This window comes from Eptatretus burgeri, chromosome 7 (genome assembly GCF_056783735.1).
Source record: "Eptatretus burgeri isolate ZD-2024b chromosome 7, Ebu_testis_v1, whole genome shotgun sequence".
Taxonomy (NCBI): Eukaryota; Metazoa; Chordata; class Myxini; order Myxiniformes; family Myxinidae; genus Eptatretus; species Eptatretus burgeri.
In genome coordinates, this window is record NC_140967.1 from 48,677,176 (window position 1) to 48,691,350 (window position 14,175).

Genomic DNA, 14,175 nt, shown 5'->3' on the forward strand with positions numbered 1-14,175 from the left:
CACTTAAAACATGCAGAAATGCAAAAAAAGAAATCGAAATTTTGTTGAAAAAAAAGTTGCAAAAATTTTTTTTTTCTCTAACAATTTTTTTTTGGTGGGGGGGGGGGAGGTGGAAATCAAAAACATGTAGAAATGCAAAAAAAAAATGTTTTTCTCTAATAATTTTTGGGGGGGTTGGAAATCACTTAAAACATGCAGAAAAGCAAAAAAAAAAATTTCTATAACAATTTTTTTGGGAGGGGGTTGGAAATCACTTAAAACATGTAGAAATTTTTTTTTTTTTTTTGGGGGGGTAACAATTTTTTTGGGGGGGGTGGAAATCACTTAAAACATGTAGAAATGCAAAAAAACATTTTTTCTCAAACAATTTTTTTTGGGGGGGTGGAAATCAAAAAGGTAGAAATGCAAAAAAAAAAACATTTTCTCCAACAATTTTTTTGGGGGGTTGGAAATCACTTAAAACATGTAGAAATGCAAAAAACAAAAAAATTCTGTAACAATTTTTTTGGGGGGGGGTTACAATTTTTTTTGGGAGGGGGTTGGAAATCACTTCAAACATGTAGAAATGCAAAAAAAAAAATTTTTTTTTTTTGGAGGGGTAATAATTTTTTTGGGGGGGGGGGAGGAAATCACTTAAAACATGTAAAAATGCAAAAAAAAAAACATTTTTTCTCAAACAATTTTTTTTGGGGGGGGGTGGAAATCAAAAAGGTAGAAATGCAAAAAAAAAATTTTCTCTAACAATTTTTTTGGGGGGTTGGAAATCACTTAAAATATGTAGAAATGCAAAAAACAAAAAATTCTGTAACAATTTTTTTTTGGGAGGGGACTGGAAATCACGTCAAACATGTAGAAATGCCAAAAAAAAAAATTGGGGGGGGGGTAACAATTTTTTTGGGGGGGTGGAAATCACTTAAAACATGTAGAAATGAAAAAAAAATTCTCTAAATTTTTTTTTTGGGGGGGGGGGACCAAGTCCAAAATTTAATGGCATGATCCATGGACCATACCTAACCCCCCCACCAAGTTTCGTCGAAATCCGTCGAGGAGTTTTTCGTTATACTGTTCACAAACAAACAAACAAACACACAAACAAACAGAAAGGGGTGAAAACAGTAACCTCCATCCATCTTCGAAGATGGCGGAGGTTAACAATAACACAAATATAATCTGGAAGTTATAATGACATTTCACCATAAATATGCAGAATGTAAAAGTTAATTGACATTTTCACGACTCTGCTTTTCTAATCGAATAAAAACAACAAAAGTAACACTTTTTAAAAAAACACTACTTGATTGTAAAAACAATGTAAAAAAGTTACCCCTGTGTGGGGGTGACGGTCATCTCTATAATGTTTTTTAACATCATAATCGATGAACCTTTGCCAGATATCTCCTAAAATGACAGACTAGATAGGTTTTGAAAATGGCGACTTTCACAACTTTCGTGACCTCGTGACCTTGACCCTGACCTCGAATCCGGGGAAAAATATGTCGTTGGGTATCACTCATCGACCTCTACCCACATACCAAATTTCATCAAGATCGGAAGTAAAAAGTTTTCTTTGTACCGGGAGGTGTTTTTGACCATCTTCCAGGTTACGTGGCGGCCAAACGGGACGGAAATTCAAAAATCTGTCCGGTTAGATACAAGATAATATTTTTTACTATCATAATCAAGAAACAGTTGCCGAATATCTTGTATAATGGCAGACTAGATAGGTTTTGACAATGGCGATTTTTATAACTTACGTGACCTCGTCCCTGACCTTGAACCCGGACAAAAGTTATATCGTTGTGCAACACTCATCGACCTCTACCCACATACTAAGTTTCATCACGATCGGAAAGAAAAATTGTTGACGGACGTACGGACGGACCGACATTTGGTCCGGCTTTATTAGGTCATCTCGGTAGAGATGACCTAACTAGAACAAGACATAGCATTAAACAATGCAGACTCTCACCATGGTCTACAGATTACATTAGATCTGAGAACAATGGCATGCAACACTTGTACAATAGCTCTTCAGGTTCCTTCAAGAATGTGTGAGGCTAGTTAAGTCAACCAATAATGATTACATGAGATAAATTGTTTCAGGGTGTCCTTCTGACCAGGCCCTCCCCACTGTAAGAGCCCAACCTTCCCAAGGAGCAAGCTGGCTTTCAGACCAGAAGTGTATTCGGTTACCAAGCAGCGTACTCGCACTTGCCAAGCCAGCCGGTCCTTATCAACATGTTTTGAATGGAGTGCTTGCTTGAGTGTTAAATCCACTTGACGAGTACTCTACAATAAACTTTGTAACTGAAAACGCCTCTGGTAGGAGCTGTGTTCATCAAGTACTTGCATTTACCGCACACATTGAGACTGGCTACCAATGCGTGCTTCGGACAGATGTTGCACCTTTCATCAGCATATGAAACTGCATTGTGACATGGTCTTCTGTTGCAAGCCACCAGACGTTTCCAGTGCCAGGCCACAATGTGTGTCCTTTCTCATATGCTTGGCAATTGAAGATACAGGGTTCCACTCGGAGATCAAATAAGCTCCACAATGACTGAATGATTTCCCCAAGGGTGTGTTTTCATTCCAATCCTTGCTCTTTGACATCTATGTGACCGACATGCTTTGTAACATCTCCAAGAAGTTTGCCTTTGCAAATGATCTTGCCCTTACCACCCAAGTGGTAACCAATCAACCTTGAGAATCTCAGCAGCACCTTGCCTTCAGACTTAAATCTTTCTGCCCAAACCCAACTAAGACCACAGTTACTGATTTTCATTTTAGCAACCGACTGGCTAAGAGCATACTCCAGGTTTGCTTTTGCAGCAAGCCAGTCAAGAACGAACCATTCCCCAAGTACCTTGGAGTCACCCTTAAATCAAAGCCTCATGTACCGCAAACACTTGAAAAGGGTCACAGAAAAGATCAAGACCAGGGTAAACATCATCTGGAAACTAGCAGGTACCAGCTGGCGATAAAGTGCATGCACTCTTTTTTGACATAAAGGACATGTGGCACAATCTCTGGGCAGATGACAATATTGCTAACAAACACCTGGTGAATGATCTGATAGAAGAACCTCCAGGTTTGGCCCTTCCTTTGAAACAGTGGACTGTGCTCAACAGGATTCGTACTTTCCGTGCGAGGTCATCACATGACCCCCACAAATGGAATTTCAAAAACAGCCCAGAATGCAACTGTGATCACCCATATTAGACTGTCCACCACATTGTGAATAAGTGTCATGTGCAGAATTTTGATGAAACATTTTGGGAAATCAACCTGCTAACAGATAGTGCTGTGACTTAGCTGCCCAATTTGGACAGCTAAGTCTGTGAGCTGAGAATGTCATAAAAGAAGAAGAAGAATTAGACTAATTTGTCGAACTGTCCCCAAGGCCACTCAACTATGCTAGTTCAGTCCATAGGCCTGAAAGTGCACCTCATAGCCTTGGCTTGGTTTACTACACCACAAGAGGCTTGGTTACCGCAGACCTCAGCCAAAGGATTCAACTAACCAGCTCGAAACGTGACTGAGGTCACTTGAGCACGCTAGATGAGCCCGTGGTCTGAGTTGTTCTTGTTATTATTGTATGGTGCTGGATAATTCTCCTGAATAGGCCTGTTGCATGGAGACAGCCCCAGGAGCGACCCAGAGATCTCCACATCCAGGATGGTGCACACTGCCTTCATTAAGCCAGGCCATGACAGAGTTTGAGAGAGAGAGAGAGAGAGAGAGAGAGAGAGAGAGAGAGAGAGAGAGAGAGAGAGAGAGAGAGAGAGAGAGAGAGAGAGAGAGAGAGAGAGAGAGAGAGAGATAGAGAGAGAGATATAGAGAGAGAGATATAGAGAGAGAGATATAGAGAGAGAGATATAGAGAGAGAGATATAGAGAGAGAGATATAGAGAGAGAGATATAGAGAGAGAGATATAGAGAGAGAGATATAGAGAGAGAGATATAGAGAGAGAGATATAGAGAGAGAGATATAGAGAGAGAGATATAGAGAGAGAGATATAGAGAGAGAGATATAGAGAGAGAGAGAGATTGATATTGAGAGAGAGAGAGAGAGAGATTGATATTGAGAGAGAGAGAGGTAGGAGAGAGAGAGAGAGAGAGAGAGAGAGAGAGAGAGAGTGAGAGAGAGAGAGATAGATTGATATTGAGAGTGAGAGATATAGAGAGAGAGAGATAGAGAGATATAGAGAGAGAGAGATATAGAGAGAGAGAGAGATATAGAGAGAGAGAGAGATATAGAGAGAGAGAGAGATATAGAGAGAGAGAGAGATATAGAGAGAGAGAGAGATATAGAGAGAGAGAGATATAGAGAGAGAGAGAGATAAATAAAGAGAGAGATATAGAGAGAGAGAGAGATATAGAGAGAGAGAGAGATATAGAGAGAGAGAGAAAGAGAGAGAGAAAGAGAGAGAGAAAGAGAGAGAGAGAGAGATATAGAGAGAGAGAGAGATATAGAGAGAGAGAGAGAGATATAGAGAGAGAGAGAGAGAGATATAGAGAGAGAGAGAGATATAGAGAGAGAGAGAGATATAGAGAGAGAGAGATATAGAGAGAGAGAGAGATATAGAGAGAGAGAGAGATATAGAGAGAGAGAGAGATATAGAGAGAGAGAGAGAGAGAGAGAGAGAGAGAGAGAGAGAGAGAGAGAGAGAGAGAGAGAGAGAGAGAGAGAGAGATAGCGAGAGAGAGAGAGAGAGAGAGATAGAGAGATAGAGAGATAGAGAGATAGAGAGATAGAGAGATAGAGAGAGAGAGAGAGAGAGAGAGAGAGAGAGAGAGAGAGAGAGAGAAAAGAGAAAAGACAGAGACAAGAGGACAAGAGCAAGTGGGCCGGTCCATGGGGACCGATCGGCACTCTGACCGTGGCCACGCTGCCCTGACGAATCCGGGCAGCAGGGAAGAGTGGGGAAGATTTGGCCCCCAACTTGCATTGGGGGGTACAACCACCGCGAAGAGGCATCCCCGATAGTTCCCGTGGTCTGATGACAGAAATGTGGTGAATGTAATCTTGATACGAGACAGTCTCCTGTGGCTGCAGATACCATACTAATGTAGATCTTAAGGAACATGCAAGGGTAAGCCGACATACGACAATCAAATAAGTCTCGCTGTCATGTGTGAAACCTTTTGCCGATGGTCTCAGCACCGACAATGACCAAATTCATTTAAATGCTGTAGATTTGTCTCTTAGAAATACTTGTGAAGGAGAATGGAAATGGTGCATCAATAATGACTTACCCAACACTGACATTCTTACCAAATGGTAAGCACTGCTTCCATAAGCACCTGGAGGGGGAGGTGGGGGGGAAGAGGACAAAATGGCAACAGAAAAGATCATTCTATATTTATTGGGTGAAAAGGTTATCATAGTGACTTTTATAAGAGAAATTACTCACTAACAGAATCGTGAACAACAACCGGTGCAAGTTATTCCTCCATGAAACTTGTGCCGACACCTTTATACTGTATTCATTTTGGATTCACTATTGATCAAACCTGTCGATAAATACGTCCTTGAGGCAAACTACAATTTAATCCTGATGAACGAAATTTCATGAAAACTCACCCTTCAGCTTTCATCAATAAAAATGCACAACATTATCAACAAAACAAACAGCTTTTGTCACCTCCTGAAAGTCCACGCACGGTCTGTCTATATCCGCAGCTTCTTTGCCATTGTGTTCCTCCACCAGGCCATTGTGATTCGCTTTTGTGTTATTATTCCTTTCCTCCTTGTGTACGTCCGGCTCACACCCCTCTACTCCCAAACCCACCGGTACTTTGTAAACCTGTTGCACTTCGTCTTTTAGCTCATCCTGGACACATCCAAGTGGAGGAAAAAAAAACAAAAAACAGTGAACACTCTTTTTGTATAAATTTACTTCTGCAAGTCACTTTACTTCTGTTGAGCACTTTGATAAACTGAAAATTCTGTCTGTTCCTTCATTAAGCTTGTCATTGTCATTTTAGCAAACAGCTCATGAGGTTGGGATCCCATAGACCGTGTTTATATTTGATACTAGGTCGCCTTACATTATTGTCCTGCATGTAATGTATGTGCAGGAACGTACGTGTACCTTGGATCAGAGTAGATCGAGGGGACGACAATATTGTATTCTTTATCGATTAAATCTACTGTTCTTCAAGGAAAATAGTATCTTTGCATGAGGGTCAAATTACCTTTCAATCTGAACCATCGTTCCAGAAACAAGGGTGTCGGTGACAAGCCACTCGAGTCCTGATGTCCAGGTCTTCAAATCATCATGATTCGAGGCTGCCCACCGAGGGAGAGCATCGACAATTAAAGAAATCAACTCAAACATCTTTCTCTTGTCAACTTGGCAAAAAAACACACACGATATGAAATTTTCAACGTCCTTGGAGGTATCACGTGGACGTATCAATGTCCAAGGTATCACGTAAAACGCTGTTGGCTAAGGTGAGGGCTTGTTGAGTGGCTGATAAGTCGCCAAAGGGACTGGAAACTGGATTAGTGATGTGAAACAGAGTGATTGTGAATTGGAGGATGTCGGAGCTCGGTAGCTCAGGGATCAGTTTGTACTTTACATCAATGGTTTGGACAGTGGGGTAAAGAGTCAGCTTTCCAAGGTTGCAAATGACGCAAAGCTTGAAGGTAAAGTAGATAGAGCCGAGTGGGTGGTGATCAGATTCAGGAAAGTTGAGATACTTTCATTGATTCCGTAATAAATAGTGGCAGATGCAGTTCAACATAAAGAAATGTAAGGTGCTGAGGATGGGTAAGAATGATGAAAATAGGGTTACATGATGCAAGGGGCAGTCTTGGAGCATGTCACACAGAAGGATCTGGGGGTGGTAATCAGTGTGACCACTCCTCATTTTCATAAATGCCAAGGTGAGCCAATGAAAAAAAGCCAGGAATTCACAAGGTTTCGGAAAAGCGACGATAATAGAAAACCAATACGCCAAGAAAACCTACAGAAAACAAAGACGCCAAGGTGAACAACGAATAGCCAAGATCTTGTGAAAAAGCCAAGGAGTGGTCACACTGGTGGTAAGCAGACAGCACAGTGCCAAGCAGCTATAGGCAAAGCTAATGCAGTTGTCAGGCTCCATGGTTAGGAAGATACGACAGAATACTCGCAAACTATTGTGTACAGCCTGTGGCCGCTGATTGCATCATTTTCTGAGGGTGCAGCTGTGCCACTGATGCAGTGCCCTCTTTTTCCAGTACACTCATACTCATTTCACCAACCTCAGAAGGATGACAGGTTGAGTCAACCCCACCTGGTATTAATTCAACTCCCGACTTTGGTTCAAACTTAATACCCTAAGATATTAAGCCAGCCGCCTTAACTTAACTTAGCCAACACCAGGCTTAAACGGAATACTGGTCTCTGTGAAGGATAGTGTCTGCCTTTCTCAGGGTACAAGATAAACAATGTATTTTATAACTCAAATAGTGGGGCAACTTAGCTAAATATAGCAAAACAATTGTGCATTTTGTGGGGAAAGCACCAAATTTGGCACACTAGTAGCCGGACATATTATGAACAGATTTGGATATTGGGCCATCTCAAATTCAGCCGCTGATGGCTGTGGCAGCCATTTTCCACTGCCATCAAAAATTTTGAGATGGCCCAATATCCAAATCTGTTCATAATATGATAGGCCACTAGTGTGCCAAATTTGGTGCTTTCCTCACAAAATTTACAATTGTTTTGCAAAGTTGCTCCACTAAAAGTGGATAAGAGTCTGTTAACCACCGTGGGGGGAAATGGTGTGGTTTGATGCTGAGCTCATCGTCGTCTTTCGTTCTTTTACTCTGACGAAGAGCGAACGCTCAAACAGTCAACTACACATTGTTTTCCACAGCGGTTATCATACTCTTATCCACTTTTAGTTGATGAAATCCATTGTTCACATGGTTGTGACACTGTTTTTGCAGGTATGACTATTTGATCGGAACTGTCTTCCTTCTTGGCTGGCAAGATGGTTTAGAGGTGCACACATTCACCTCGATGCTGTCTAGCTCGGGTTTGAATCCCGACACAATAATAAACTGTCATCCTGATGTTTCACAGGCAGGGTGATTTATCAATGGGTGTGCCGTCCCTTGGATAGATGTTTGCCTGGGCATCCCATCCGTCGGCATTCCACGGTGGAGATTGAAGATAGCACGGTGTTGTCCTTCGTGAAGAGTAGGTGAGCTATTTCCAGCACCCTGGGCAAATTCCAAATTCCTGCCCTAACTTCTGCTGGGAAGGCAATGGCAAACCACCCAATATAACCACACCAGAGTGTGGTACATCATAATCATAATCCGAATATTTATTCTGCGCTGAAGACAAGGCTGTTATGTTGGTTATCATTAATCATTAAGCTGAACATATGAAATGCAAAGCATCAAAAAAAAAAAACCCCTTAGTGTGTCCATAAACCAAGCTGCTTATCTTTTGCCCTAATTTGGACAGCAGAACAATTAGCTGACAATGCTAAAGCTAGGAACTGGCCTCATGGGGGAAGTGAAGCTGTGCACAATGGGGAAATGGAAGTGAATGTACAAGTACACGAAATAAATCTACAGCTCAGTCAACTCTTGGCTTTCATTTCTCTTTCCTTCTCCCTCCCCCCTCTCTCTGGCTAACTGTTTAAACTATCCTCAAACAGCACTACTTTATTACACAATAATAGCAGGCAAAATGTTGAAGATATACATTTACTGATAGTTGTAAGTATGGCTGGCAGGACAGGTTAGAGCTATCTGCACTCACCTTTGAACCGTCTAGCTTGGGTTCGAATCTCGGCCCAGCGATAAGCTATCTCCCTTGTGTTTCATGGGTTACCATCATCAATGTGTGTGCTGCTCCTCAGATGGATGTTAAAACGGATGTCTGCCAGCATTAGATGGTCGACGTTAAACATCCAACGGTGTCCTTTGCACAGAGTAGGTGAGTTATCGGCAACCTGAACAAATTCAAAATTCCTCCCACCTTCATTCAAGCGTCAGGCCTGGCTTGCCGGTTTGTGAAAAAGCTTGGGATTTCTCACAAACAGCTTGGGCTTTTAAAAAAAGAAAAAAATGTTCCTTGGCCAACCCCACAAGAATAAGGAAATAACTGTGGTAGCACTAGTATTAGTAGTGATAGTAGTGGTCGTAGTAGTTTGCTTTTGTTAGAATGGCTTTCGGGTGACACTCAGGGCACAAGAAAGCTCCTGGGCAGACACAAATTTTTTATTTAATGTTGCCCGACTTCCTCGTCCCTGCAACTCCATGTTTAGAACTGCAGTGAACAAGGCAGAGCATTATAAAGAGAAAGCAATACCAAGAAAGATGAGGAGAGACAGAGACAGAGACAGAGACAGAGACAGACAGAGAGGAGATTGAATTAAAATGAAGCATGTACGAAAATGATAATAATAATAATAATAATAATAATAATAATAATAATAATATCATCAGATAGGTAAAGGTAAAGGACCTTGTGGGGAAATACTGTCGGATCCCGCTATTCACGGATTCATCATTTGTGGACCTCATGCATTTGTGTGTCATAAAGTGTAAACCTGCTTCGACATTCGTGTATTCACATTTTTTTATATACAGTATATCCTTTTATATTATTTATTTTTTACATTTCAGGACTGGTCTCCTCTATCCACCTGGGAAAAGGGAAATCAGCCAAAATCACAGCATTATATTAAAAAAAACAGGTGCAAAATTGGATCCCCTAAACCCCAGCCCCATTAGCTTGCTGTACTTCTAGTCACCAGCAAGGTCATGGACTTCATCATTACAGACAGGTGACATGGAATCATTCCTTTTCTCCAACAGCCTCATCTCAAATCATCAATTCGAATTCAGACCTGATCGCTCTACCTTGGACATGCTGATTATACTCTTCCAACAATGGTGGAGGCCCTCAATATCAGACATGAGATCAGGGCCGTAACTTTGAACACATCTTGAACTTTTGATACAGTCTGGCATCCTGCCTTACTCTTCAAACTGTCTACCTATGGAATCCAAGACCAACTCCACAGATGGCTTCATGACTTCCTCCACTCTCATAGTCAACATGTGGCTCTCAACGGAACCCTTTCATCTCCTTTCCCTGTCAAGGCTGGAGTACCCCAACGCAGTGTTCTCGGCCCCATATTATTCCTAATCTTCATCAATGATCTCACTGACTCTCTGGAAAATCCTCTTGATCTCTTTTCTAATGACCCCCTCTCTGCTGTGATATCTCTCATCCTTCTGACAGACAGGCAGCAGCCTCTTCCCTAAACTCAAACCCTGACAAAATCACAAACTGGTCAAACTACAATTTTGCTTTTGTATTCATATTGTCCACCCTTTGGATTCTTCCCTTACCCTTCATTGTGATCTGCATCCATTGTTTCGCCATCTCCATCTACTTTCTCCCTCTGCCCTGCCATTTGTTTTTTTCCCCTTTCTATGTTGTGTCCTGATTTGTTCTGTGTCATTGCTCTTCCACAAGCCTAGACCATGTTTAAAAAAAAAAATCAAACATGCCTGACATTTTTGGCAGGAACATATTCCCACGTATGTCAGGGTCCGACAATAAATACAAGTACATTGCCCCCCTATGCCAAATAAATAAATAAACAGCAAATCCTGCAGCAAGCAACATTGCTGGAGTATTTTTGGCACCCGGCGACACCGCCGAACAGCACATACAGCGTACAGCGCCGTATTGTCCACCCTTTGCATTCTTCCCTTACCCTTCATCGTTACCTGCATCCCTTGTTTCTCCATCTCTGACTACTTTCTCCCTCCACCCTGATGTTGGTGTTTCCCCTTTCTCATGTCATGTCCTGATTTGTTCTGTCATTGCTCTTCCACGAGCCGACATCATGTAAAAAAAAATATTTAATTTTTTTTTTTAAACAATGCTCCAAAATTTGCGGACCGACATTCACAGCATTTTTCAGAGACGTATCCCCCATGAACAGCAGTGTCCGACAGTACTGCAAAGTGATAATTTGTGGTCCAAATTCCTTCCAACCTCCTTATAGTGTGTGAATCTTGCGCCGTCATAAACTCTTCCGTGGCACATGAGCGAGCGTATTAAGGTTTCAGACATGCAAAGCTATGTTGCACAACTTCACTCAATCTTTGCGTTTCTGGTTCTGTATGTCGCAATTTTGCAGAGGCCATAAAGTTAACAAGGAGATACCATGATTTACTCTCCTTCACAGGATGACCAGAAATGAAAAGTGTTGGGGGGAAGAAAAAAAACTAAACCAGAAGCATAAGAGCAGGTTTTTCACCGGCAAAGAAACTGGTTGAAGATGCGGGCACAACAAGTATATATGAAAAATGGTTTCCGTTTCACCACAGAAGCAACATCCACCAGGAAAGTTTGTGAAATGTTGCAGCAGAGCTCCAGAATTTAGTGCCCCATGAAGCAATCTCCAACTGAGGTCTCGCACCATTATTGGTGTTGACCAGAGCGAGAAAGATTCCCAACTAGGATGGACAGGCAAGGGAAGTGGGGAAAAAAAAAACACACCAGGGAGTGTCTGGCCGATTTGCAAGCACAATCAAGTGGAGCGAGTGGGTTAGGCCAAAGTCACATTTACTGTACGGCGAGGATACGGCGGCCGTACGCCCTCTGAATTGACAGAAACGTGCGGCGGCCGCAGAGAAACTGAGGTGGCCTCAGGGTGGCCCTACAACGTTTGGCTATCTTTTACAGGCCGTAGGGGTCGCCGTGGAATTATAACGCGGAGTTATAACTTTTTTCATTTCTACGTTCGCCGTAGCAATTCGACAAGCCGTAGTTGTGACGTTGTTGTGTTCCACGTCGACCGTACGTCGGGCGTACGGTGGACTTGCGTTATTCGTGCGGCTGCCGTAGTCTCTTATAAACGAAAAATGAATTTTGCCCTAAAAACGAATACATTTTAAAAAACCCAACACAACGAGGCGTTCATGTTTGTTCACGTGTCTCCCCCACCTGTTCGAGCCGCATCTTCGCGCTTTGTTCATCCAGTTCGTCGGTGGAAGTCCTCGTGAAAGGAAGTGCTCGTGAAAGCATCTCTCGTGTGTCGATCGCTACTTTACCTCGTGTTTTCACCTTGATTTGTGCTGTTTTTTTATTTTTTACTAATCTTGAGTTTTAATTAATAACAAAAAAGCAATCCGATCACGTGGTGTAACAGACTGTCGGGCAAGGATTTAATTTCACAGAAAAACCGGTTGTAATTTGGAATATCCATGATTACCTCAGCCCGATGCGTTTGATGAAAGCGATTGTGGTTCTGGGGGCATCATGTTTGATGAGCTGCCCTGAGGGCAGCGCTCACAGATGGCGCGAGCGATCGGAACCCAGGACGGAGCTCGAGCCTGTGTGGACCTTTAGATGTGGTGATTGTACCAGTTTACATACAATACACCGCCACGAAGGTCCTTTACTCATCTTATTTTACCTTAAACATGGGGAATTTCAGTTGAAAGTGGGTTTTCTTGGGGTCGAGGAACAGGTTAATTCACTCCATTATTTCTTATTGGGGAAATAGTTTGGGAATCGAACTTTTTGCAATCCGAACAGCCTCCTGGAACGAATTCATTTCGGATTCTGGGGGCACCACGTACTGGTATGTTCCGAACTGTTATATTTTTATTTCAGTAAAAAAGAACTGGAATATATACCCACTCGTTACCGTCCGTCTGGCCGCACATTCGCATTAGGGCCCCCCTGCGGTCGCCTTGCAGGCACCTTGAGGCTACCTTACGTCTGCCTTGAAAATTCTATGGCCGCCGCAGGAACGCCCTAAGGTCACCGTGCGACATCAAATCAAAGACCGTACGGCACCCCCACGTTTTCGGTCTCCACAATTTCTAAATACGCCGTGCGGCTCCTGGAAAAATAAAAATATATGTGACTGCTACATTGTGTGACCGTGGAAATACTGCGGCCGCCGTATAATTGCTAGTGGCCGTAGATTTTGGAGACCCCACGGCAGATGTCACTTAGGCCTTACTAGCATATATATATATATATATATATATATATATATATATATATATATATATATATATATATATATATATATATCTTCTTCTTCTTTTGGCTGCTCCCGTTAGGGGTCGCCACAGCGGATCATCCGTATGATCCGCATAGTGATTTGGCACATGTTTTACGCCGGATGCCCTTCCTGACGCAACCCTGGTCGCCTCTTACGACACAGGGATATATATATATATATATATATATATATATATATATATATATATATATATATATATATATATATATATATATATATCCTTCATTTATGGTCCACCGGGCGTAGTAGCGTGCGCCTGTAATCCGGCTACTCGGAGGCTTGGGTTTGAGGATCGCTTGAGGATGGGAGCTCTGCGCTGGGCCGCGCTATGAGAGGGTGTAGGGCAGCCTGGAATCATGGCGAAACCCAATCCTTATCCCTGTGTCGTAAGAGGCGACCAGGGTTGCGTCAGGAAGGGCATCCGGCGTAAAACCTGTGCCAAATCAGTATGCGGATCATAACGGATGATCCTCTGTGGCGATCCTGAACGGGAGCAGCCGAAAGACGAACAACAACATCCTTAATTTATGGTCCACAGAAGGGCACCCCAGCCATACCAGGAACCTTGCACATATTATGTGCGGGTGGTGGCTGGGAGAGACCACGACATAATGGTTCAATTATAAAAGCAGTGGAAGTGTGGTGGAAAACTTGGACAGTTTTGCCACCTTCATAAGAATTCTCCAGATAAGCCAGACAATCAGGAGGCAACACGTTCTTAACTTGCTTGAGTATCCGAAAATAAACTGTGATCGTCTGTAGGTCTATTTTTATTGCATGTTCCTTAGGTGAGAGTACGCCGTTTTTTTCACATCCTTCCAGAGATCTCTCACTGTGGATATACCCTAAGACAAGAGATTTCCCCTCATAGTAAGGGAAGCTTGCGTTGGGCCCTGTATAAGTGGGTTGAGGAAAAGCAGCTCTTGCAGCAGGTCTTTACCTGCACGAGGACCATTTGCTCTTTTAATATCAACTACCTGCCAGGCCTTCAGCATTTCTTCATAAAAATAAGGCAACGGGTCACTGGCAAGGATTTGTTTAGGTGATAGCGAATATTTGCCTTTTGTACCCAAGAGTGGGGACTTTATTGAAGAAGTAT

General features: G+C 42.5%; 1 protein-coding gene across 2 annotated transcripts in view; it reads right to left on the bottom strand.

Moving 5' to 3' along the window:
* LOC147023228 (1-phosphatidylinositol 4,5-bisphosphate phosphodiesterase gamma-1-like) overlaps positions 1-14,175 on the bottom strand; it is a 178,743-nt gene that overhangs the window by 129,937 nt on the left and 34,631 nt on the right. The window contains exons 1-3 of one of the 2 annotated variants that reach the window (XM_085888404.1): positions 6,201-6,294; positions 5,648-5,836; positions 5,259-5,306 (exon numbers count right to left, since the gene is read on the bottom strand). Coding sequence is in view for 1 of the 2 variants with exons in the window: in XM_085888403.1 (XP_085744529.1) it covers positions 5,259-5,306; positions 6,201-6,294 (142 nt within the window). In the remaining variant the exon portion in view is untranslated. Of the gene's footprint in view, positions 1-5,258; positions 5,307-5,647; positions 5,837-6,200; positions 6,295-14,175 lie in introns of those variants that run through there. The other variant, XM_085888403.1, reaches the window with a different exon arrangement.